This window comes from Podarcis liolepis, assembly GCF_965112155.1.
Source record: "Podarcis liolepis genome assembly, chromosome: 2".
Classification (NCBI taxonomy): domain Eukaryota; kingdom Metazoa; phylum Chordata; class Lepidosauria; order Squamata; family Lacertidae; genus Podarcis; species Podarcis liolepis.
The window spans coordinates 82,336,393-82,360,638 of record NC_139555.1 but is presented as its reverse complement, the minus strand read 5'-3'; the positions used below and the strand labels follow the sequence as shown (position 1 = coordinate 82,360,638).

General features: G+C 41.0%; 1 protein-coding gene across 13 annotated transcripts in view; it reads left to right on the top strand.

Moving 5' to 3' along the window:
• ERC2 (ELKS/RAB6-interacting/CAST family member 2) overlaps positions 1-24,246 on the top strand; it is a 510,602-nt gene that overhangs the window by 207,293 nt on the left and 279,063 nt on the right. For 7 of the 13 annotated variants that reach the window (XM_083489232.1, XM_083489227.1, XM_083489228.1 and 4 more), the window contains 4 exons: positions 1,178-1,315; positions 6,107-6,247; positions 7,832-7,972; positions 12,791-12,826. In XM_083489232.1, the coding sequence (XP_083345358.1) occupies positions 1,178-1,315; positions 6,107-6,247; positions 7,832-7,972; positions 12,791-12,826 (456 nt within the window). The remainder of the gene's footprint in view (positions 1-1,177; positions 1,316-6,106; positions 6,248-7,831; positions 7,973-12,790; positions 12,827-24,246) is intronic. The other 6 variants (XM_083489222.1, XM_083489221.1, XM_083489224.1 and 3 more) reach the window with 1 other exon arrangement.

The window sequence follows — 24,246 nt, the reverse complement described above, 5'->3', positions numbered from 1 at the left end:
AGTGATTAAATATTTAAATAAATTAAGCTAACAAGCTTTCTTTCAAGGTGATCTAGCAAAGTCAGATCCTACTTCAAAACAGCTTTTCAGCAAGGGGGAAAGGTTAAAAAAAAAAAGTGGCTTAAATGTAAGTTTACGTAGGCCAGCTCCACATGACTGTTCTGATCCTATACTGCATGCAGAGGCAAACTCTGGCCCTCCAGATGTTCGGGACTACAGTTCCCATCATCCCTGACCACTGGTCCTGTTAGCTAGGTATGATGGGAATTGTAGTCCCGAACATCTGGAGGGCTGGAGTTTGCCTATGCCTGCTATACTGAGTCAAGCCCAGACCCACCACACTTTAGGCCTGGTTTAACGTGGGCTTGTTCCCCCCCCTTCCCTTCCCTTCCCTTTCCCTACCCAAAGATACTCACAGGAAACAATGGCTTATGTTGATGCTCCGGTTAGTTCCTAGATACGTAATTGCTACAAATATGACATATGCGGTACCATCTAGCTCCCCTGGAACCATGGAAAAGCTAGTTCTCATTGTACCCTTGATTCCTGGGTGCTCCTGTATGCTGCCAAACACCCTTGTAGCAGCATCTAGTGCCTAACAGAAGTTCTGTCATGAACCATCCTACTCCCCTTTTATGGAGGTTTTGGTAGGAAAAAGAGGATATAGGAACCTCTGCATCCTAAAGCATATGTATGTTATTAGGAGCATGCTAACCAGTCCTTTTTTTCTAGAAAAATAGGTGCCGGTAATCACCATAAAGTTGTTACAGTAAGCGCCACACTTTTTAACAACAGCAAAAAAGAGGTGCTAGGACTGTGTAGCCTTGAGTACCTCCTGAAAAAAAAAAAGCGCTGATGTTAATGCTTAAACAAATCTAAAACAAATCAGTTTTAAGCATACATTGGAAACTCGCATTAAGGATTGAACTGAGTGAGGTTGCCTTCCACTGAGATCTTTCTGTTTTGTTGGCTGTTGGAGATTCACAGAGGTTAAAATCAGAACGGAATGATTTCAGACTATGAATATTTCAGTAATGTGTTTGCTGTATTTTAAACCTCCCCCCCCCCACACACAACAAGTGTTCATGAATTGCCTACTTTTGCCAACAGAGCTTGCCATTCTAAAGCCTCCTTTTCATAATCAGTACTGAGTAATCTTGCATTCTTTGTTTTAAAGATTGAAAACCTTCAGGAGCAACTTAGGGATAAAGACAAACAGCTAACCAATTTGAAAGACAGAGTGAAGTCGTTGCAGACTGATTCCAGTAACACAGACACGGCTCTAGCAACGTTGGAAGAAGCTCTATCAGAGAAGGTATGGTTTTCTTGAACACGTCCTTTTAGGAGCAGGTTCTCAATGTTGTAGCTGCTAGTTCGATTGCACGAATAATTGCGCACAATAATTCTGCTCTTGGGGGCAGTATTTGCACTGCATGGTTAGGGAGTCCCAGTGCCAGTTTTGGTGGGTAGGGGGATTTCTGAACAATCAGACATCATGGAAGCTACTGCTGGAACATTTGTAAGTGTCCAGACACTATAAGTGTGAAGAGGATTAGCCCCTGTTGCGTCCTTGTTCAAATTAAGCTGCAGTTACTTTTGTGTGCTAACAATTTGAGATAACTGTGGTATTGCTGGAAATAAGCAGTTGAATGTGCCCGATACTGAGCTTTCAGCCACTGCAATTTAGTTCTTGCTTGCTCTTGTGATAAAATGCATGTAGATTAGGCCTGTAAGGGGGATAGATATATACACCAGGAATGCTTGCCAATGCAAATAATACTAGAAAGGATACATTGTTGGGATTTCATCATGTTAGTGGTTAATCAAAGACAACATGGTGTATTAGGGTATTTTAACATGTGTTTTCAACATCTAGCTCAAGCAGATTACAGTTCAATTAATCTTCGTTTTGTGCTTTAGAATTATGTTGTTTAACATTTAATAAAATATAAAAATTAAAGCATGATTAACAGCACAAATGCTTTTGGGATCATGCTTGTACTATTTGGGAAGGAAAATATTTTTAAACATTTTTAAGAAATGTCCCTAAGCCATAACTTTATACGACAGCTTCCTATTAAAATAGAGGATGGCCAGACAATTTCACTGAATTTTGGGGAAGCTACTTTCCATACCAAACTTTGGAGAGACAACAAATAGAATCAGTTTATCCACAATAACATTAAAATCAGAGATGTGGCAAATATTTAAAATATGCAACCCTCTCAAAAATGTACCCCCCCTTCTGTTCAGTTTGATCAACTTCATTTTGTGTACGGTTGGGCCAAACTTGAAAAGGTGCTGCAACACCTGACTTGTTACCTGGCTAGCTTCCCTACCCTCCCTGATACTCCTTCCCCAAGAAGCAAAAGCATTTTGCTTCTTGTCTCCGCAACCCCAGTCCCTTTGGGGCCAGGTACAGCCTTCTAGGCCCCTCTCTCTGACCCTCAGGAGTCTCCCAGATTACACACCCTCCTGAGATACCCACAAACGCGCTACCCCTTCTTTGCATCCTCCTTGAATGTTTTCATCTGGAAGGAAAGTGTCCCTGAATTCTGATAATGCTTCTTGTTGGCCCGGATGGAGGCTGTAGAGGGGTGTTTGAGTGTAAAGAAACTATAGCCTGCTGTACAAAGGGAAGTCATCCCACATTAGTTGCTCTGCCCACTTTTACCTCTGGTCTCAACCACCAAAGGTGTGTGGTCCCTGGAAGGTTGACCACAAGGGAATGCGACCCTTGGTCTGAAGAAGGTTCCCCAACCCTGCCCTACGGCAAGGATTTTTTCTTTCTTGTAAAGTGGGACAATTGAAAGGGAGTGTGGGGAGTGAGGAATCAAGGGTCTGGGCCAAATTAGTCTCAAAACACACCATTTATTTCAGGCCAGCTTATAGAGGGAGTAGGGAGGCTTTGAGAGGGATGGGAGATTAGACTGCTTGAGTGTTCTAGTCAAACACTGAAATGGATTGCACACTTAAAAAGCCTTATTGTTTTTGGGGGGCCTAGCATGCAGGTACTCACCCATACCTAATAGCAGAAGTTCCGTGCCTAACTGGAAACTTGTGCTGCCCGTATAAACACTAAAGTGCCACATTTCCTCATGCCTCACTCTCCTACATGAAGTTTCCATGGCTGTGGACTCTACTGCCCATATCTGTTGTTGTTTTTTGCAATCTTAAGTATAGCACTAATGAGAGAGAGAGAGGCTGTTCACTTAGAACAGTTATGGCCAGACTTGACCCTCCAGCTGTATTGGGACTACAGTTCCCATCATCCCTGACCACTGGTCCTGTTAGCTAGGGATGTTGGGAGTTGTAGTCCCAAAACAGCTGGAGGGCCAAGTTTGGCCACCACTGACTTATAAGCTACAGTGAGAGAGAAGGTGAAGGTGAAGACCAACAACTTCCATGAGGGGTGGTTTGGGACTGAGGGTATTGAAACTGGAGCAGGAGGAGAGCTGTTAAAGGAACAGTCTGAATTAACTTTCCAAATAAGCATAGCATTATTCTCTTCCCCATTCCACAATCTGTGGAGATGTCAGGGCAAGGATATCCATCGTGAGGGTCAGCCTGCCCACGAGGCAGTCTGAGGCAGCTGCCTTGGGTGGTGGAATCCCATGAGGTGGAGCTCCTGTGGGTTCCCTGGCTGCCCCTGCCAGAGGAGGGAAGAGAAACAGTGAAGGCAGCTTCAGCCAAGATCTCATGAGACCTCGCAGAAATCTCATGAGAGCTCACAGAACTCTTGTGAGATTTTGCCGGAAGCTGCTGTGCGATCTTGGTAAGCGCGGTTTTGGTGAGAGGGTGAGGCTGCTGAGGAGGCAGCAAAATGGGATGGGCTCCTGTGTTCATAGTTCATATCCCCCAGTACCTGTAATGTATGTTCAAGTGTAGGCATTGACTCAAGAGATAATACATGTATGAGAAATCTAGAAACCCTTATTCAATGTTTTAACAAGGCATCTTTCAAAGGCAAAAACAGGAACAGTGGGACAGGGAAAAGAAAACAGGAACAGTTATTCCGACGCTGAGCATCGTTGCTACCTAGGAGCCTTGAATGATTTTCCTGCAAAACTAGCAAACTCTGAGCTTTCAGACAACACAGGAATCAAGTGTATAGGAACCCAGGCTTATCCATGTGGTCCATCTCAATATCCTCACAGGGTGAGATGCGGGTTAGTGTTATGATAATATCCAGTAATAATCGTATGTTAAATGAATACTCTCAAACTCTGTTTGACTTCAAGCGGATGCCTAAAGTATATCAAAATTTGTCAGTGCTGTAATTTGCCTTACTTTAGAAGGTGAACCAGGATTATGTGCAGTTCAGCATTGCTATCAACCTAAGGACTTCCAGTTCTTCTGGGGGGAAAAAAGCTTTTAAAATGCAGTAGCTAATAATACCTGTTCTATATCAACATTCTTATTTCAAGATCTATCTCAAGATCATTGGTCTTAGAGTTGATTATTTTTCTATGTCAAAAAGCTCCAAATGTGTATGCTTGAAAATTCCCTTGACTGAGGCCTTATTACTTGGTTAAATAAATGTCTTCTCTTGAATGTTAAAAATCTCACAATAATATTAAACATTAGTTATATATTTGTACATGTAGCACAATGCCCAGCTTTTCCCATACATAACAGAAAGCACTTTCATGTCATGTACTATATTGTATTACAGTAGAAAAGAACTAAGCTTATTGGAGAAACACAAATATTTGCACTTCCTTTAACTAACTGCTACCTTCTGAAATGAAGCTTACATTTACACCTGAGTACATCTCCTGTCAGAGAGTATCATAATATGATACTAGCTCAGGCTGAGATAGCAGTATAGTGGTACCTCGGGTTACATATGCTTCAGGTTACATACGCTTCAGGTTGCAGACTCCGCTAACCCAGAAATAGTACCTCGGGTTAAGAACTTTGCTTCAGGATGAGAACAGAAATCGTTATCCGGTGGCACAGCAGCAGCGGGAAGCCCCATTAGCTAAAGCGGTGCCTCAGGTTAAGAACAGTTTCAGGTTAAGAACAGACCTCCGGAACGAATTAAGTACTTAACCCGAGGTACCACTGTATATTGAAAACAGTTGTTTGCCCAGTAGGAAGAGAGAAGAGGGGAGTTGCACTGGAAACGTAAGCTTACATCCTTCTAGGAAAACCATTTATAGATCAACACTCCCTTTTCAAAACTGGTTTACAATGGGATACAGGGAGACGATAATGTGGGTGGGGTAAGGAGTCAAAAGGTCATTTGACAAGGTAGGATGCACAGTTTGTGGCCCATCAAGCCAAATGCTACAATTTGCCTGCCCTGCATGGAAACAAACTAGTGGCTCAGCAGATTCCCTACTGGTCTAGGAATTCAGAAGCAGAGGGGTGTTCCCAAGCACTTGGCAAACCACAACATGCTGGCTGATAGGCTGTGTTGAACTCGATAGGTCATATTTCTGAAGCCAGACTTGCGTGCATTGAGCTGTGTGTGCAGTTTCTTGGATTGTGACCTCATTCTTGATGTTCTTCTAATGACAGCAAATCCAGAATGACTGTTTAAAAGGAATTTCTTATTTGAGCCTCTTACAAGCCCCCATTTGTAGAATGCTAGCAGTTCGAAAGCACCCCCGGGTGCAAGCACATAAATAGGGACCGCTTAGCAGCGGGAAGGTAAACGGCGTTCTGTGTGCTGCGCTGGCTCGCCAGATGCAGCTTGTCACGCTGGCCACGTGACCCGGAAGTGTCTGCGGACAGCGCTGGCTCCCGGCCTATAGAGTGAGATGAGCGCACAACCCTAGAGTCTGGCAAGACTGGCCCGTACGGGCAGGGGTACCTTTACCTTTACCTTTTACTCCCCAGAGAGGCTCACCTGGTGCCTTCATTACATATCTTTAGGTGCCAGGTGAAAACATTCATCTTTTGCCAGGCCTTTGGCTAATGTTACGTATTTTTGCGTTTTTATATTGTAAACCACCCTATGATCCTCAGATGAAGGATGGGGTGTGTGTGTGTGTGTGTGTGTGTGTGTGTGTGTGTGTGTATGTGTGTGTGTCAGTGTCACATATTTTCCAAGCTGCTGGTTCAAGTTATAAAGTGTAACCATGTTTTCACTATTTAGGAGAGAATTATAGAGCGATTAAAGGAGCAGAGGGAAAGAGATGACCGTGAAAGGATTGAAGAAATTGAATCCTTTAAAAAAGAAAACAAAGACCTGAAGGAAAAAGTTAATGCTTTGCAAGCAGAGCTAACAGAAAAAGAGGTCAGTGTTTGCAATTAATTGAATATTTGTATTGCTGTGATTCAAATTGCGTATAGTTTTACAGTCACAGAGTGAGATGTTTCAGGTGAAAGCAAATATATTTAAATAATTTGGGATGTAATCTCCAAAGCAACTATATTTCTGGGCTTCCAACTTTTACATATAATTTAATAGTGGCTGGGCTTCAAACATGCCATTCCAGGAATTTGGACCCAGCAGAGGCTTCCAGGAATTAAAGGTTACTTCATTTCTGCCCTTATCTTTTTAACTTTGCTTTGCATGACTGTGCTAACTGCAGCTGTAACCCAGGAAGTCCCCGATTCAAAACTCACTTCAGCTATGGACTCACTAGGTGGCCTTAGCCAAGGCATTTTTCTTTCCACCTCACCCCTTCCACTCTCAGCTGCAGATGGCCTTCATAAGACTGACTGTTGTAAGGATTACACAGATAACATATGCAAAGTTCTTTGAATAACATACTGTGGCATGTAAATGATGGCTGTAATGAGAACAATGTCACACTATAATTTTTTCGTTGAGCCCCATAGGCGTAGCCAGGATTTTTGTTAGGGGCCAGGCATCTGCTGGGGGGGGGGGCTTAATTAATTGAGTACTTTCCACGCTTTTCAGTAAATATTGTGTCCCCTTCCCCTTGGTTACGCCCACGCTGAGCCCTGCCATCCTGTCCCTTTGAGAACTGATAATAGCAGTAAAGGGGAGATGAGACACATTAAGCAAATTATTGTATAATCGCACCCTGTTGGAAAGAACCAGAGACAAACAAGGCTAAAGTTGTGTCACTATGTTGGTTGGACCTATTCAAAACTATGAACATGCCTCTCAGGCTTAATGTGATAGCACTAGAATTATGTCCTGCTCCTGGAGGCTAGTACTTGGGCATGTTTATGAGATTGTTCTTTTGAGGCTGCAGTGGAAATATTTGCTGCTATATATATGTCAGAACCCATGGTTCTTCCACAACTGCGTTTGCAAATGTTTGTTCTGCTTAATGGTTAATAATTAGTGATGTCTTAATATTTCCCCGTTGTGTTGGTGCAGAGGCTGAGACATCTGCATAAATTGGAAGCCCCCTCCCTCTCCCCTGTAAACCGGCAGGTCTGCAACTCCACATAAATATAAGAAGCCCATATTTTGTTGTTGTTTAGGTTTAAAGTGGGTCCACTGCAATTGCTCAGAGAGAGAAGAGCCCCAGTAAAGAATCAAAAGAGGTTCATTGAACTTAATAAATATCCACTACTGTCCGTGATCATCAGTTTACTTTCAGTTAGGCCAGAAGCAGGGTAAGTGGGCAGTGTATACATGTGCCCACAGAGGCGCTATGCTCCTATGCTGTTGATTTCCTCTAAGCTCTTTGCAGCAGGGACTAAACATGGTGTCGGGCTTTCTACCCATGGCTCATTACCTATGTGCTCTGGAACATCATTGCAGCTGTGCTTTAGAGGACGGCACCTCACAGTCTCCAAGCCCGCTGTAAAAGGCTTAGTAGGGATTAAAAATTGGTTCTATGTTTTCTGGTAACCTTCTCTTTCAATTGTCTCTTTTATATATATTATATGTATTTAGTCTAGCTTAATTGACCTCAAAGAACATGCATCATCATTGGCTTCGGCTGGACTGAAAAGAGACTCCAAGTTAAAGTCTTTAGAAATAGCCATAGAGCAAAAGAAGGAGGAGTGTAGTAAGCTAGAAGCACAACTGAAAAAGGTAAATACTAACAACAGATCTTATTTCCAATGCATGCCTGCGTTTCTGCAGTGAAATATGTCATCTGTTAGTTTCAAGTCGAAACTACTGTTAATGAACGGAAATGTGTTTGTTTATTAAGCTTGAAACCTGTTGGCAGTTTTAAAATAATAATACTGTATTATTATTGCCATTTTAAAATTTTGTCTTCAGCAGAAAAGCCATCTAAATATATATGGGAACTTTTTTTTAATGTACAGCATATTTAATCACATTTAGTCTAAATGATTTTGTCAAAATGATTTGGAAATCATGTTAGCACATTTCTACCATACATTGTTTCTCTTTCCTATGTGAGTTAGTATTGTGTATGTTCATCGTTGAAACACAAACTCATGGCATACTTCTTGGTTTCAGCATCATGTTTGCCTTCCACACCTTGTAAACGGGCTCATGTTGCCAATAGATCATTTAAACAAGGGCATAGTCAGGCCAAAGTTAAGCACATTTAACTCTCATTGAAAGTGCAACTTGGAAAAAAAATATCTTTAAATTTGGCTCTTGTGTGGCCCATACATCATTGTGGACAGGTGCTTGCAAAGTGATTAACTATATGAACATTAAATTTGACAAGGCAAAAGTGCAAGGTCCCATGTACACCACATGGACAGAAGATTATACTTGTACAATCTTTTGTAAAGTCACAGGCAAAGGGAGAGACAGCCCAGTCCTCATATCTGGGTTGAATTGCCTGATCAGTGCTTGACAGTTCAAGATACGGTAGGTTGCAGCATGCTAAATGTCAAAAAACACACCAAAAGGTAAAAATAATCATATATAAACAACATCAAGATGCAGCCCCAAACAGTCCTAACTGGACTGAAATCTGAGATGAAACAACTTACCAAAATCAGTGCATTGCACATAATATCCAGTGCACCAATGTAGGTTTAGCATCCATACAATTCAAGGAGTGTGCGTGCATGTGCATGCATGCTGCAGTTAAATTATGTGCTGCAACCACCCCTTTCACTCCAGAAGCTAAGGATATATTTGCACTTCATTGCTGGGCGGGTCTGACTCAACACCGTTTGCTGCCTGAAGCAAAAGGACAAGATGGCATCCCTTCCATTCCAGATGCAGAAGTTGACCAGGTTCTCAGTTGAACCTTACTTCAACGCTGCAGGTTGGCTCAGGGGATGCATGCGCAACTGTGTGGCTTGCACAGCTTTGTCCCTCAACACCCGCTCCCCAAGGTTGCTGTCATCACAACAATACAAACACAACACGTAGGCTAATAGTTAGTAGAGAATATATAATAGAATAATGATATCATTCAAATTATAGGAATAAGCCAATCGAAGTTCATATGTACAATATAACAGAGTGGTAGCGAGGACCGTCAAGCCGTGTGTTCAAAACAGATGTCTAAGGACAGCCTTTCAATAGTCTTTCAAAAGTTTCAACGGAAGACGCCTCAAAAGCCTCAAAAGGACAGTGTCTCCGGACAGTGTCTTCAAGGTTGCTGTCAGGGCAGTACTGGCTGTAATAGTGGGCTATGCAATGCTTAGGACATTAAAGAGCCAGATTTTCACAGATGTAACAGATCTCAAGTTTTTATACCAAGTGTTGCTTTAAAAAAATCTGTATTATTCATCAGCCATGTTTAGCAATATTCACTGGTTTGTGAAAAGAACAGGTGCTTCTACGATGAAAGTTTAAAATTTGAGGTGCTAAACAGAAACATGAATTGTTATTGATACTTGACCTCAAACAGTTCTTTTTAATGTATGTTTTATTTGGCAGCGTTGCTTAATTTTAGCTGAAATTCCAAACATTGTGTGAGAAGATGGTCATACAACAGATCTGCATGCTTAGTGTTCAGCCATTTGAACTTTTAGGAAAACCTAAGTTCGTGCATTTGGTTGGTGATGAAAGTGATGAAGTATTGATATGCCTTTGTTCCTATAGGTAGAGAGATGTTTTTTGAAACTTGCATTCCACAGTAGTGATGGGTCAGGAAACTGCAGGAATGGTAGAACTGAAATATTTATTAAAATTGGAAAATAAATTCCAGATGAAACTTCAAAAGCATGTTTTCAAATTTATCATTAAAAAAGAAAACTTGCTTTTGGAAGTTGCATGTAACGTATCATTCCAACACACACACACACACACACACACACACACACACACACACACACACACTCTTTTTGATTAGTTTTTAAAAGAATGATTGAAATGATCAAATCACTTCAAACCACTTAAAGTACTTCTGTATTTACAAAAAGTAGCCCATTCACAACTGACCTGTTTCTTGTTCTGTTTATGCAGAGAAAACTGGCCTGAAAACAGTAATCAGGTGGCATATGGGTCTGTAAGCTATCTCTATATAACAGATCTTGACCTTTTTGCATCAGTGCTGGCTCCAGCATTTTGGGGCCTCTTAGGCATGGTATTGTCAGTGGCCTCCATTAACCTGGAAAAGTTGGGACACACAAGTGAGAATTTCCTTAGGCTGCATCTGAGCCTGGATATTCTGTGTGAAGTAAAAATAGCAGCATTATTTCAACCATGGGCCCTCTCTAGTCTTGGGGCCTTAACAGATACCCAACCTGGCCACCTTCTGGAACCAACCCTGAATTGAATGATGTGAGGTTTTGGAGCTACACAGAATTTAAGCTTGGAGTTGTCACATTAATTATCCTACTTTTATATAAGTGGCATGAGGACTGGAACCTTGTTTTACTGTTTAGCTTCAATTACAATTCTTTGTGCCTCACCTTAATAATTAGTATGATCATCTTTCAAACAACTGCTGGTGTTTAGTTCCCGCTGGCTACAATAACAGCAAGGTGTAATCAAGAAAGCATGTGGTATGCCTAAAGTTAATTTGTAGAGGTTAGGGTTTTTTCCTGCTATTTTCTCTCATTTTCTGCTAGTTCTTCTTTTCATATATTTTTGAGCTAGGAAATGGATAAAACAGGGAAACCGATTCACCAGCATCAAAATTCTTTCAGCTTTCAAAACGCCTTGCTGCTTTTCAAGCTGCCATAATTATACACCAACCGCCTTGCCTTGGGGAGGGGAACACAGAATCTATACAAGAGAACTACAACCAAAAAGGGAAACTTGCATATTTTATTACAGTACATTATACTGTAGGGTTATCATATTTCAAACAGCAAAAATCAGGACAGAAAAGTTGTTGAGCAGTTTTCCAGATATGTCTGGGAAATTCCGGACGTATGGCAAGACTGCTATAGTGTTGAAATAATATATATATTGCATACCTATCCATTTCCCTTGAGTGGAGATAAAAAAAGTCATATTGTACAGTTAAAAATGAACACTAGGATATCCAACTTTACAGATGACAGTCCTCTATATGATGGGCTGTCGGCTCTCTATTTCAAGGTATTGTCTATTTGATGGGCCTATCTGGTTAAAAGATCAAGAATTATAAGAAGGGAGGGCAGAGCCCCTTAAGTTGCCCAATAGCAGATAGCTCCTGAACCATAGAGGTCGTCTCGCCATAGTTGTCCCTGCTGTCTTGCAATGTATACCTATTTAAATTATAGCAAATGTTTCTAAATTTGCATCCGTGCACATAAACTGGCATGCGGCATTTTGTGCAAATCTGTGCCCTCTTTATGATGCATTTGCTCTGTTTTTTGGCTATGTAAGTGGCCACACTAGGCAGGATTATGAAGAGGGAGAACCAAAAATGCCATGGGAGAGATTCAGTTCACACATGGGATTCTGAGGCCTCCTCTGAAATTCAAGGAGGGACTCTTTGCTGCACTTTCTTTCAGTGCGGCAAAAGAATCCACAGTGGAGGGAGAAATCTGGACAGCTTCACTGCATCCGTGAATTTTCAGGAGGCTCTTTGGATCAGAGCTTAATAAAAGAAAGCTTGCAGTGTGAAAGGCATTAGAGCATTAACAGAAAAACGCCCCAGTGGATGTTCGTTTTATAGACATTTTGCCTTCATGAATGAAGAAGTCATAGGAATTTTCTTTGTTTAACGGCTGTAAGTAATCCTTAAACCATTTGTCCTGAAGTGGTCTCAGTGAATACCCTTGATGGAGGCAGTTGTGGATTTTCAATCACTGGCATCCTGTTCAAACCCTACCCCCCATTCCCACCCCAGTGATTGAGTTGTCATGGGGTCGTCATAAAGCTGAAGTCCCACAGGGTGGTAGGACTTCAGCGAGACTGCTCTAGAGTAAGTGGTTTATAGCTTACAGCATCATTTGTTTTGCTTCCTTATAGACTATTCCACTTCAGAATGTCTTCCTTTTGTTCGCTGCCGCTTAGATTTCCTCACCACTACTGTTTGCCAAACTGTACTGTTCAGAATTCAAATAAAACTGAAATGCAGTTTTGTGTTAATATGAAAGGAAGGCCATAAATTTAATGATAAAGTTTAATTAATCTTTTATTATTACCATCTTTGAAGCTTTGGTGATAAATTGCAGCCTTGGCCAAAAGCACTTCTAGTGATTCATTGCTAGAGACCAGCACTTAATGTATCATCAAAAGTGGACAGCTTTCTGTATTTCATGGGTTATTTCACTTGAGAAAGGGAAAGTAACACAAACCTTAGATTTCTTACTCCAGCTATTCTTTTTTAGGAGCCAAAGTCAACATTTATTTTCCCCCAGTGCCTCTCACTTGCACTAAAGAATGTTTAGAAACTTAAATTTCTACTTAAAAAAAATAAAATTCCAAGTTCTTCTGTGCAAATGTGCTGGATTTGCTGAGCTAATACTGTTTTCCTGGATCTTTCCTTCTTTTCCTGTCTGTGCTTCATTCCTTCCCAACTTTGCAATGTAGCAAGCTGAACAGTTGTTCAATCAGATGTACAATCCAGTAAGTCATTTCAGAAAGTGTCCGCTGTAACATACGAAAGCATGAGGATCCATTTAACCACCACCATGTTGTCCTTCTTCCTCTGTGGAGCTTTGCAAAACAATGATGGCTTCATTTGCGTTGTGTTGAAATAAAGTGAGCTTTGCGGACTTTAAGGCTATTATATTTTCAAACATTTGTGGGAAATTGTGTTTATTAGAAATTGGATCAGTAAGTTTTGCGATCAAATTTGAAGTGCCTTCAGGTCCTCAACTACTTCAGTGTAAGAAAGCATGCAGATATCAGGCTTTGTTGTTATTTTACTGCTATACTCATGGAGTACTTCAGTGGATCCTTCAAATTAAACTTAAGCTCTGGAATGTTATTCAGAATATCTTAAATGAAGAATAAATAGTTACTGTCTATTTTCTTTGCGTTATAAAAAAATGTAGTGTGGTAGGTTTCTGGCAGCAGACAGGGAATTGCTACGTTGCAACATTAAATGTTCCTTATAGCAGCCTTTTAAAATGTTGTCACGAACACTTGAATTTTATTTATTAATTACGTTTTATAAACCACTCCAAGGAGCTCATGTACATGGTTTCCCCCTCACCAAGTTTATCATCACAACAGGCCTGTGAGGTGGGTTAGGCTAAGAGACTGCCCTAAGATCATCCATCAAACTTCATGGCTGAGTGGGGAGTTGAACTTTGGTCTCCCAGGTCCTAGTCCAACACTCTAATCATTACACCACAATGGCTTTCACAAACATACTTGCTAGAAAGAGAGAGCTTCTGATATCAATGGGACTTTCTCCCATAGAAGTGTACCCAGATGCCACTTACCACAGTGTGCCTTTTTAAAACAGGAAACTATACTCTTGCTGCTTAAGTTTAAATACCATAATTTAGTTTTAGTTCCATGCAGTGCTTTTTCCCCCTGGGGGTACGCAGGGGTACGCATACTCCTAAACATTTTGTAAATCTAAGTTTGGCCTCATTGAGGGGCAGTCTTTCAATATGAGTAGGAAAATGAGAGTACCCCTGTAATGGCTATGAGTTACTCGTGCGTAAACTGGTGCCTCTCTAGGCTAATTTGCCTTGTTAAACCTTTCTGACTGCACAGCCCTTGCTCATCGCGGCTGCCTCAATCGCTGGCAGAATCCGTCAGTGGGTGTTTCTTGAACCTCTTCCAACATAAAAGTTGTTTGACACCCAGTCTCCTCCTCCTCTCACTGCGCGGGAGTCTTCTGCGCAGGGAGGGCGTGGGCAGCGGAGGACCTGGGCTCTCCTCACTGATGTCCACTGGTGCCCTCCCTCTGATTCCCCCATCTGCCCCCCTTTCTCCCTGGTGTTGCGCTGATTAGCTTCCCCCTCTACTGAGCCGTTTCTCCCCCTGCTTCTGGGTCCTTCGCCGGCAGAATCTGTGAGCCTCCCCTTCGCCTCTCGCTCTGATGTCAGTTCCCTGACAACCCCTAAACATTTTTTTTAGGGGAAAAAGCACTGGTTCCATGTATTCCAACAATGTAAAGAATAAAACGTCCAATGGCACCTTACAAACAAACACATCTTATTATGTTGTGTGCTAGAACTTGCTTTAACAGATGTGCAATGCCAGAAACAACACTCAACTCAAATGAATCTGAGTGAATAACTTGATAGTCATTATAAGTAATTTGAGGAACAGCAAGACACATAGACGATTATATATAAATGTATTACATAGATATATTGTCTAGAAATGAAAGCATTTTTATATCTTAGTGACAGATTTACACTGATAATGAAAATTATTGTACCTTTTAAAAGGCAGAAAGAATGTTAAAGCTGTATTATAGAAACCTGTTTTTAAATTACATAGTGTTCTGTAATTGCAGGTGGAAGGTGTGGCATATCTCTAAGGAAAATTTCTGTTATGTGCAGCTAGGGCATTATTCCTCTTCATTGTATTTGAGCAAATTCCACAGTTGTAATGAAATTTTAATGTCCTGGTGAGGAAATAATAGGCCTCATAAAACACACCACATTTATTTATCCAAAATTAGCCTGTAATTACATTTTGTTTTAGGTAGATCTTATGTTCTCATATAAGGTCTAAATTTATTCCTTCTTTGCCATATGTATACTTTTAGATAAGTTACCAACAAAACATCATGTATTTTGCCCCCCAAAAATTAAAATTAAAATAAAATCTGCAGCAAGATGATTTTAGTAGATGGGAAATGGGTGCAGTTGCTCTTACAGAATGAACTTCATTCCCCATCCCACATCACATTGGCCCTACTCATGCATTATAGTAAACCAGTGTTAATTATTTGTTATTGTTTATGGCCACCTGTCAGGGATGTTTTGGGGTTCATCCACACTTATCCCATGCCTACCAAGTGGTTTTCTGCATGTCCTATGCTTTCTGAGCATGATTCTAAGCAGTTTTGACTTTGCTCCATCAATTTCCCCTTGAAACCCTAAATCAGAACAAAAAGCATTCAGCAGAAAACCAGATTGCTATTTGTTCTGATTTAGCACTAAACTGCAGATTTTCCTGAGGGGAAGGAGCGGGGGCAAATGCCCTTAGCATTGATTCCTGCATTGCAGCCGGTTCGATTAGATGGCCCTTGGGTTCCCTTTCAACTCTCTGATTCTGATGAATTTATATCCCACCATTCCTCGCCTAGGTAATGGTTTGCTATGAATGTGAACAAAGGAACCATTGTTCATTTTGCCCCAAAGAAAGCATGATCTCTGGCCAAGATTTGTTCTTGGCTTACTGGTTTTGGTTTATCTGAGCAAACAAACAAACTCAGCCCTGATAATGCAAAGTCAAGAATTTTGATTTCCCACCCCCCTCCATACACCAACAAGGAGAAGCAATGGGGCTCAGATTGGCAAGTTCGTGGTAACTGGTTAAGTATGGTTTACGGCAATGTGACAACTGGACCATTGTCAACTTACATGTTTGTGTCGCTCCTGAACATTCATTCATTCATTCATTCATCATTTTATTTGTATGCCGCCTTTCCATAGTTAAAACAATGCTCAAGCCGGCTTACAACATGACAAAATTTACATAATTACCAACATAACAAAAGTCATAAACAATAAACAAAACACATCAAAAAGTACACAACCAGACAATTTCCACATAAATCATAAAATCCAAAACTAAGAATACAGCATTAATACCAATCACAATTTTAAATGACATAGATAAAAAATAAAAGCAAATTTTAAACAAAACAAAAACGGAGCCCTCTCCGCCCAGCGACGGTGGCAGCAGTCCACCAAGCCAGGTGGAGAGAAGCAGGGCAGGGCCCTTCAGGCTTCCAGCAGGTCAGTCCTGAGCAGCAGGATATAAATTGCCTGATATTAATCCGATTCATGAGTACTCTTAACACCCACTTTATTCCACGTGAGATGATTTCCAATTTCTTCATATTCAGGAGCTTTCATAGAATCATAGTGTTGGAAGAGACCACAAGGGCCATCTTGTGCAAGCCCCTGCAGTGCAGAAATCTTTTGCCCAACATGGGGCTTGAACCTACGACTATGAGATTAAGAGTCATAGGTGTGCACCCTCTCCCCATCACGATGCACCTTTCCTGTCTATATGCATAAATGTCTACTTGAGCAGCTTTCTTGTGCTGGAGGGATTATGTGAGCAGGTTCTAGTGATGGATTTATATCAAAGGTTCAGCACAGAATGGGAGAGGGTGCATTGAAACCAGGCTTACTCTCACAACCCAGTGCATATGCATCCTGCATTCTTTGAATTGTCCCAAACTCTTCCTCCCCCTTAGATCTCGGTCCTATAACCCAGTTAAGCTGTAGAAGCTGGCTTTTAGCCTGTTAAAGCCAAAAAGGATACTGATTTAAATAAAAGTGTTTTGATTTAATATGACTCTGTAGCGTAGTTTTTCATCTAGGGGAGCATATAGAACATCCAGAATTTTATTGCGGCATTGCCAAATGGTAGGCCTCAAACTGCCGTTTAAATTCTTTCAACAATAAAACCCAAATTGTAAACTTGACATTGGCAGCTGCTGTGGCAAGAAAGAACATTGAATTCAATGTGGGGGTTTTTTTTGGTTCAGCATTGTGGTTAGCATTGTGAGCCTATTGTGTAATGATCTTTTCCTCTCCCTTTGCTGCATTACTTATACTGTTATTGATTCCCCCCTTCATAATGAAAATTAAAAGTTAAAATTGACCATAAATTCAACTAATTTACACCCAGACTCCCACAAACAATTGTATTTCTCACTTCTATTTTTTATTTTAATTGGCAGGACAAAAAAGTGACCAAATCCAATGTCCTGCCTCAAGGCAAAATATGTCTATTGTTCTGGTTAGTTTACCACAGTATACCAAGAAATGAATGTATCTGCAATAGAAAGAAGAGTAGAAGGTGCCCACCCTAGTAAGAGCATTTACTGAATATTGTAGCTTTTTAAACTGAAACAAGTGCCAGTTTAATGGACAAAATGGCTAAATATTGAAATTCTGACTTAACTTAAAACTTCATTTAGCACTAATTTCTCAAGTAGCTCTTTGGAACATTTGGGAAGGAAGGGAAGCATATAATTTTTTTATAAAACCATTTTTGCAGATCACTGCTACAGCAGGATTAGGATCACAGAATTGCAGAGTTGGAAAGGACCATGATATAATCCTTTTTTCTTCTTCTCTATTCTATACTTCTTTTATATTCTGGGACTTTTCCTTTACCATGAATTTGATTTTTGAAAAAAACAACCCACACACATTTGTGTTAAATGTGGTTTATCTGTGATAAGTAGAGTGGGAAAGATAGTTTTAATGCTGAGAATGAAGGTTAGTGCCCAGCACAGTCACTGGGCAAGATGATGAGCTTCTGGCCTCTCTCTTGCCTCACACATCTCCCACATGTCAGGATTGGGTTAAAATATATGCTTCCCAGATTGCAGGCAACGGAAGCCTTCCTCCTGTGTTGTTCTTGTGTAAAGGAAAAGTGTGTTGAATGGGGGCTTAGGGTTGCCTATTTAGCTCCACCCACAAGGTTGTCCTGCTCCCCCTGACCCACTTTTATTGTCATTGTGTTCAGGATTACGTTTACATCAGAAATCCTCCATGCATGAAATCCCCCTGCAATTTACAACCCTGTTTAACAAGGTTTCCAAATTGCACAGGGAGCCTCCATGCGTAGCTAAGGTGCCCCACTGCGGGTGTTACCCTGAACATAGTAATAGTAATAGTAAAGGCAGGAGGAGCAGCATGACTTTCTGAGTAGGGATAAATGTGCAACTCAACACACCCTCTCCACATGAGCAATGCATGACGTAGGCTTGAGTGGAAAGGGGTTACAAATACTAATAGGGATTGTGTACAGAAGATGATTTTTTTCCTCTTGTTTTGGAAGAAAGCACAGCAGAGAGGTTGGCTGACTGATTCTACTGCTTCTCTGTGTTCCAGCATGCCAAACACCAGCCTTAAAACTTTGGTGCATAGGGGCCAAACAGGTCTGAGAGCTGGTGTGGTGTGGTGTAGTGGTTAGAGTGTCAGACTAGGACCTGGGAGATTAGGGGTCTAATCCCTTACTCAGCCATGAAACACACTGGGTGACCTTGGGCCAGTCACAGTGTCCCAGCCTAGCTCACAGGGTTGCTGCGGGTATTAAATGAGGAGCAGCAGAACCACAGCACCTTGAGCTCTGTGGAAAATAAGGTGGGATGTAAATGCAATAAATAATCAATAATATGTTATATCTGCCATCTCTGTAGGGGTGGAGCAGTCCTTGCTTTTTTTAAGAGCGCCATGAGCTTCTCCAGTTGTCAGCATCCCAAAACTGTGTTTGGCAAAAATAAAATAAAATGCAGGACTTCCTTTGTTTTCTCTGGGTGGGTGGTGTTGGGAAAGGCTTTGTTAATACACCACTGGCTAAAGCATTTCACACTTGAAATCCTCATTGTACACAACGTTGGGGGAGGCAACCATCTTTGGGTGCCACTTCGTCAAGAGGTCTGTAGGGCAGCAACACAAGAATGGGCCTTTTTTGTAGTGGCTCCCCACTTTTTGAATGCTCTCCCTGGAGGGGCTTACCTGGCGCTTTCATTACATATATTTAGGTGCCAGGTAAAATCAGTCCTTTCCCCCCAGGCCTTTGGCTCATTAATCAATCTATAGTCTTTTAAACTGGGGGGGGGGTATTGTTTCTGTTTGTCATTATGTTATGTATTTTTGTGTTTTTATATTGTAAACCACCCTGTGATCCTCAGATGAAAGGTGGTGTAGAAATAATAATAATAATAACAACAGCAACAACAACAATAATAATTGACAAGCAGCCTTACCATAAATAGGTAAACCTTTGATTTAATTGAAGCCAGTGGAGCCTTGGTGCTGACTTCTGTCCATGTATGATATTACCTGGTGCATATCTATAGCTAACTAATATGGACAAAATGAACAGACATTCCACTATCTCCCGGTTTAGAGCTATTTTGGCCATAGCTTCCATCTTTACTGGTTTGTAGATGATAGTGTTTGAGACAATATCTTCTAGAGTTCCTGAATTTGCCCTGAGGCAATTAGTACCTTGCAGGAACTATTTTTGTTCTACATTAAAACATTGCTATCCATTTGATAGATTATGTTTTTCCAGCTGTTCTGTGGAAATTGAGAACTAATGACAAGAAACATGCAGCTTCTAAGTTCAACACTGCAAATACAAAGGAGGCAAGTTTAAAATTACTTCCTTCACTCAAGCCGAGGTATTAACTAATAATGAACTGAACGCTAACATTCTCTTGAATTCTATATTATTTATCAATAGTTTGAAGGATCTAACTAAAGTATTTTATTGCATGTATCTTTCTGCTGTCTCATTCTATTTATTCATCATTATATGGCTCTTTTGACTCTTTTAAGTTAAGATGTACTGTTCTTATGTATATGTACCATTGGCAGAAGACTAAACAGCGCCCATAGCATGCTAATTAATAAAGCACATGTTTTCAATTTCTTTGTATTTGGCACAAATATGTAATATTGGTGTATATAGTAAGTTTGTATGATATGGAGACATAACTCTGCTACTCCCTGTGCATGCAAGCAAATTAGGGTTCAAGACACCCAAATACAAAATGGGGCTTAGACTAGAGGTTGTATCACTTGGAGAGCCACTGCTCTAAAATAGGAAAGTATGTTAATAATCATTTTTTTAAAAAGTAAAATTGTAGTGTTATTAGATGTTTAATTAATGCAGAGACTTGAAGGCCAGTTCATTAATAAGGACTGACCTCTTTGATTCCTCCATATGGCCCCATCTCCTCTTATAAACCAGTGAAGCATGACATTCTGTTTTGAGTATTCATTGTAAAATAATAAAATAAAATAATAAAATTTGTGACAATTCATATTCCAAGACATGGGCATACTAAGCAATTCAAGCCATATGTTCTATAATCATTTTTTTAAAATTCTGTGATCCAACGTGGTTGTATTCTTACACCCGCTTTCTATAAATATCTGGAAAGATGCAAATGATATATTTAATAGCAATTGTTTAAAATTATGTATGGGTCTCCTTTTCTAGTAGCTTAGGTCATGATTCCACACTGACTGTACTGTACTAAAGCTTCAACTCACTGGTTGTAGCATGGACAACTGAAGACTGACAGATCTTGACCCCGACACAACCATGCATCTTTCTCCCAAGGCTGCTTTGACTGGCCACAGCAGTTGCAACCAGGGCTTTTTTTCAGCCAGAACTCACTGGAACTCAGTCCCAGCACCTCTCAGGTGGGTGCCAATGCCATTGTAAGAGAACAAGGGTGGCATTCAGGGTGAGTTCCGGCACATATTTTTGTAGAAAAATAGCACTAGTTGCAGCCATTCCACTGACCACTGACCGATGGGCTTGGCTACCAAGACTGATGTTGGCAGCAGTGAAAAAGAGATACATTTAACCCACACAACCGTTTATGGATCACACCGTTCAGTGATATAATCATTCAATTTCTCAGTTGTGTCATTATAGATTTGGATTACTGTACGCTGTTAAGTTCATTCAGTGAATACTTTGTGGAACAATGAAGGTGCTTGGGAATTAGTTGGAAAAATGTTTAGACCGTCTTGTGCCTGTAAATAATTGCTGAACAGTCTTTTTTTTTACATACTTTTAAAAATATGATGTGCATTGTGTTTTAATCCACATAATAGCATTATTCAAGGAACTGGTTAATCTGGTTGAAGGCGATCTGGCATGGCTTGCTGATTGAAGAAGAGTAACTGAAGAGAAGATGGAGAGCTTAAAGTTCTTGTCTTCCTGTCTTTTCTTCTGGCTCCCAAGCACTTAAACAAGACATTCCTAGCCATAAGAAACAAATAATTGAGGCTGGGGGGGGGGGTTCCTCACTATGACCTGTGTGTGAATGGGCTTCCAATACACATTTGAAGTGAATTCTCCTGTCCCTTGCTGAATTTTTTTTTTCAAATTTATAAACTGCTTTACAGCCTAAAGCCATTGAACCAATGTAATATCATATAACAATGAGATACAATAAAAGGTCTGAAAACAATTGAAACCACTCCAACTAACTGTAAAAACAGGAAAACAACCTCTACAAGGGCAAAATTAATAGTCTATAAATGACTGGGTCACGCCTCTGAAAAAGTCTCTTAAACAAAAATGTGGGTGACTTATTTCAGAGGGCTGGAGCTGCAACTAGAAGTCCAGTTTCTTATACAGTGTGTGCTGTCAGCGATGACCCATCTGAGGGGCACAGTTGGGTCGAGGCAGTCCCTTGAATAACCTGGGCCCAAGTTGTTTGGGGCTTTAAAAGTACAATATTCAGTTGTTCCCAGTAGCATATTTGCAGCCAGCGCAGCTCCCTCAGCAGAGGTGTTAAATGGAGTTGACAGGATACCCCCGTCAACAATTTAGCTTCTGCAAGATGCACCGGTGGTTAAGTCCACGGGAAGCCTCACATAGGGTGCATTACACTAATCCAGTCTTGAGGTTCCCAGTGCCTGGACCACCGATGTCAAGCTATCTTGAGCTAGGAATGGCTATAGCTGACTTACCAACCCAAGCTGGTAAAAGGCACCCTTAGCTAGTAGAGGATGTAGTGGAGGCACCAAAGTAGGCCTTTGTTGTCACCTCTCACAACTTATTAGGCACAGTTACAGTGCTCTAACCAGTGTTCAGTCAGCTTCAGCACAAGATTTCTGCCACTTGCCTTCTAGTCGTCTTCCAGTCTGTTTCATCACTCATAAGCTCCTGGTGTACCAGTGAGCAAAGTGAGCTCCAGAGCACCAAAGAGGGCACTTGGGAGCAATCATGTTGATGGCCTGCTTCATCTCCCCATTCCAGAGTATTACCAAGGCCGCAGCAGTATTGCTAGCTCTCTCCACTGGAAAATTCTCCAGAGCATTCAGGAATCCGCCAGGTTCCATAAGTCTCTGAGAACAGATTTCATTGGTTTCCCAATGCACAGTAACTGCCACAATAAATCCAAAATGCACCATGGTCCAGCCATGACAACCAGGTAATTTTAAGTACACTGCCTACATGACCCGTGACTGATGTGATCATAAAAAGCAACAAGGAAAGTCTTGTTTTTTTTTCAAACAATGGTTGTGAATTAGCTGTCAAAAGGAGAATGTGAACAAACCAGTGTAAGTTTTTTTTTGTATGTGTGTTTGTGCGTGCGTGCGATCTCCTAGAGATCATTTAGATCCATTGAAAGCCCCCATGTTGCCCTATTTACACCGCAGACTTCATTCAGTGTCACCCTACAACACTTGAGTTGACATAGTTGAAAATAATTGCTAATTCCTTTGGCATGAGGAGTTGGCTATATCTTGGCTAAAAAATCGAAAAGCTGAATTTTATTATGCTAAGTTACTTCAATTTATGATATGAACTTCTACACTTACCATTTTAAATGCACCATATAGTACTTACTCTACTCACATATTTATATATGTTTTCTGCTGAAAACGTATTCTTCCCAACAAATAGGATAGTTAGTTAGCCTTAATCCTCACAATCTCAGTTCCAAGTGTGCAATAAGAGTGCTTCAGCTTCCTGAAAACAGCTTTAGCCTGTTTACCAAATCAAAGTTTCCAGGCTGTTTTAAGGAAAACCATGGTAGGTTAAGTATGTGACATGTTGCAGATTCTTTCCCTTAAGAGCTGGCAGTGAATTACAGTGGCTTCAGGTCTTTCAGAGCCCCAGATCTAACTCAGTGAGTTTTAGAGGAAGACCCAGTGAGTCCTTTCTTCAGGAATTCCTGGATTCTTCTCATCACCACCTTTCAAATTGTATGGTTTTGCCTTCCAGTATAATAACATCTTAAAAAACATTTCCTACTTTCTTCCTTTTCCTCAGAGCTGTGAAGTTGCATATAACTCACAGTTTTCCAATTACTTCTCTCCCACCTTGCTGAGGCTTTCTCTGCTAGCTGTTTTGTTTTCATCCCACACTGTGGCAAAAGCTCCCAACTGTGTGCCTCAGTATGCTGGCCATAATAAGGCTACTGCTGCTGTTCTTTGGCTGTTTATATACCAGCAATGGTGGAGCTGGTGCTCCCATCACTCTCTTGCCTCCATGCCAGGCAATTTTCAGCCTTGCTGCATTTACATTCAGCTGGGATGGGGCCAGCAAGAATTGTAGATGCTGAGTCGCCTTTCAACAGCCCCTGACATGGCCGTTTAAACTCAACTATAACGTTGTGTGTGAATATGCCTTGAATGCCTTAAACTACCATGGAGCCTACCATGATCTGTTGTAGGGATAGATGGCAACTTTCAGATGTTCGATTACAATTCTCTTTGGCCCTGGCCTGCATGACCAATGGTCAAGGATGAAGAGAGTTGTAATCCAACAACACCTGGAGGGCACAACATTGGCCACCCTGAATCTATTGAGTAGACCTATGGAGGAGTCTCCCAATGATGGTTATATTATTATGTTGGTGCTTTAAGTTTGTGGTGTAGATATATTCTGTTTTGGTTGTGAACTGGCATAGCTGGTCTATTAATCTTCTGTTGTGAGACATTTCTCCTATTGGCTATGGGAAGGGTGGAAAGTCTCTTTTTATATCATAACCAATAGCAAAAGCCTTCATGCATACACAAGACTTTGTACCAGATTCAAGGGGTGTGCACAGAATTGCAACCCATTGGGAGTTCCAAGACCCTTTTCACATCATTGTCCTCATGCCCCTTGAAGCCACGTCTTAATGGTGGATTGCTCTTTGGAGTGACAAATCAGGCAGACTGTGATGAACACTCAGAAGTGCTTGGAATTCCATATAGAGCCCAGCCTTGTAAAGATTAAGGGGTCAATTCACATACATTGCAAAGTACAACAGCTCCTGTTTATTTCAAAGGGAGCTGAATCGAACATTATGGACATAATTCTCTAGGTACCAAATGGAACCTTGTTCAAGCTCCCACTGA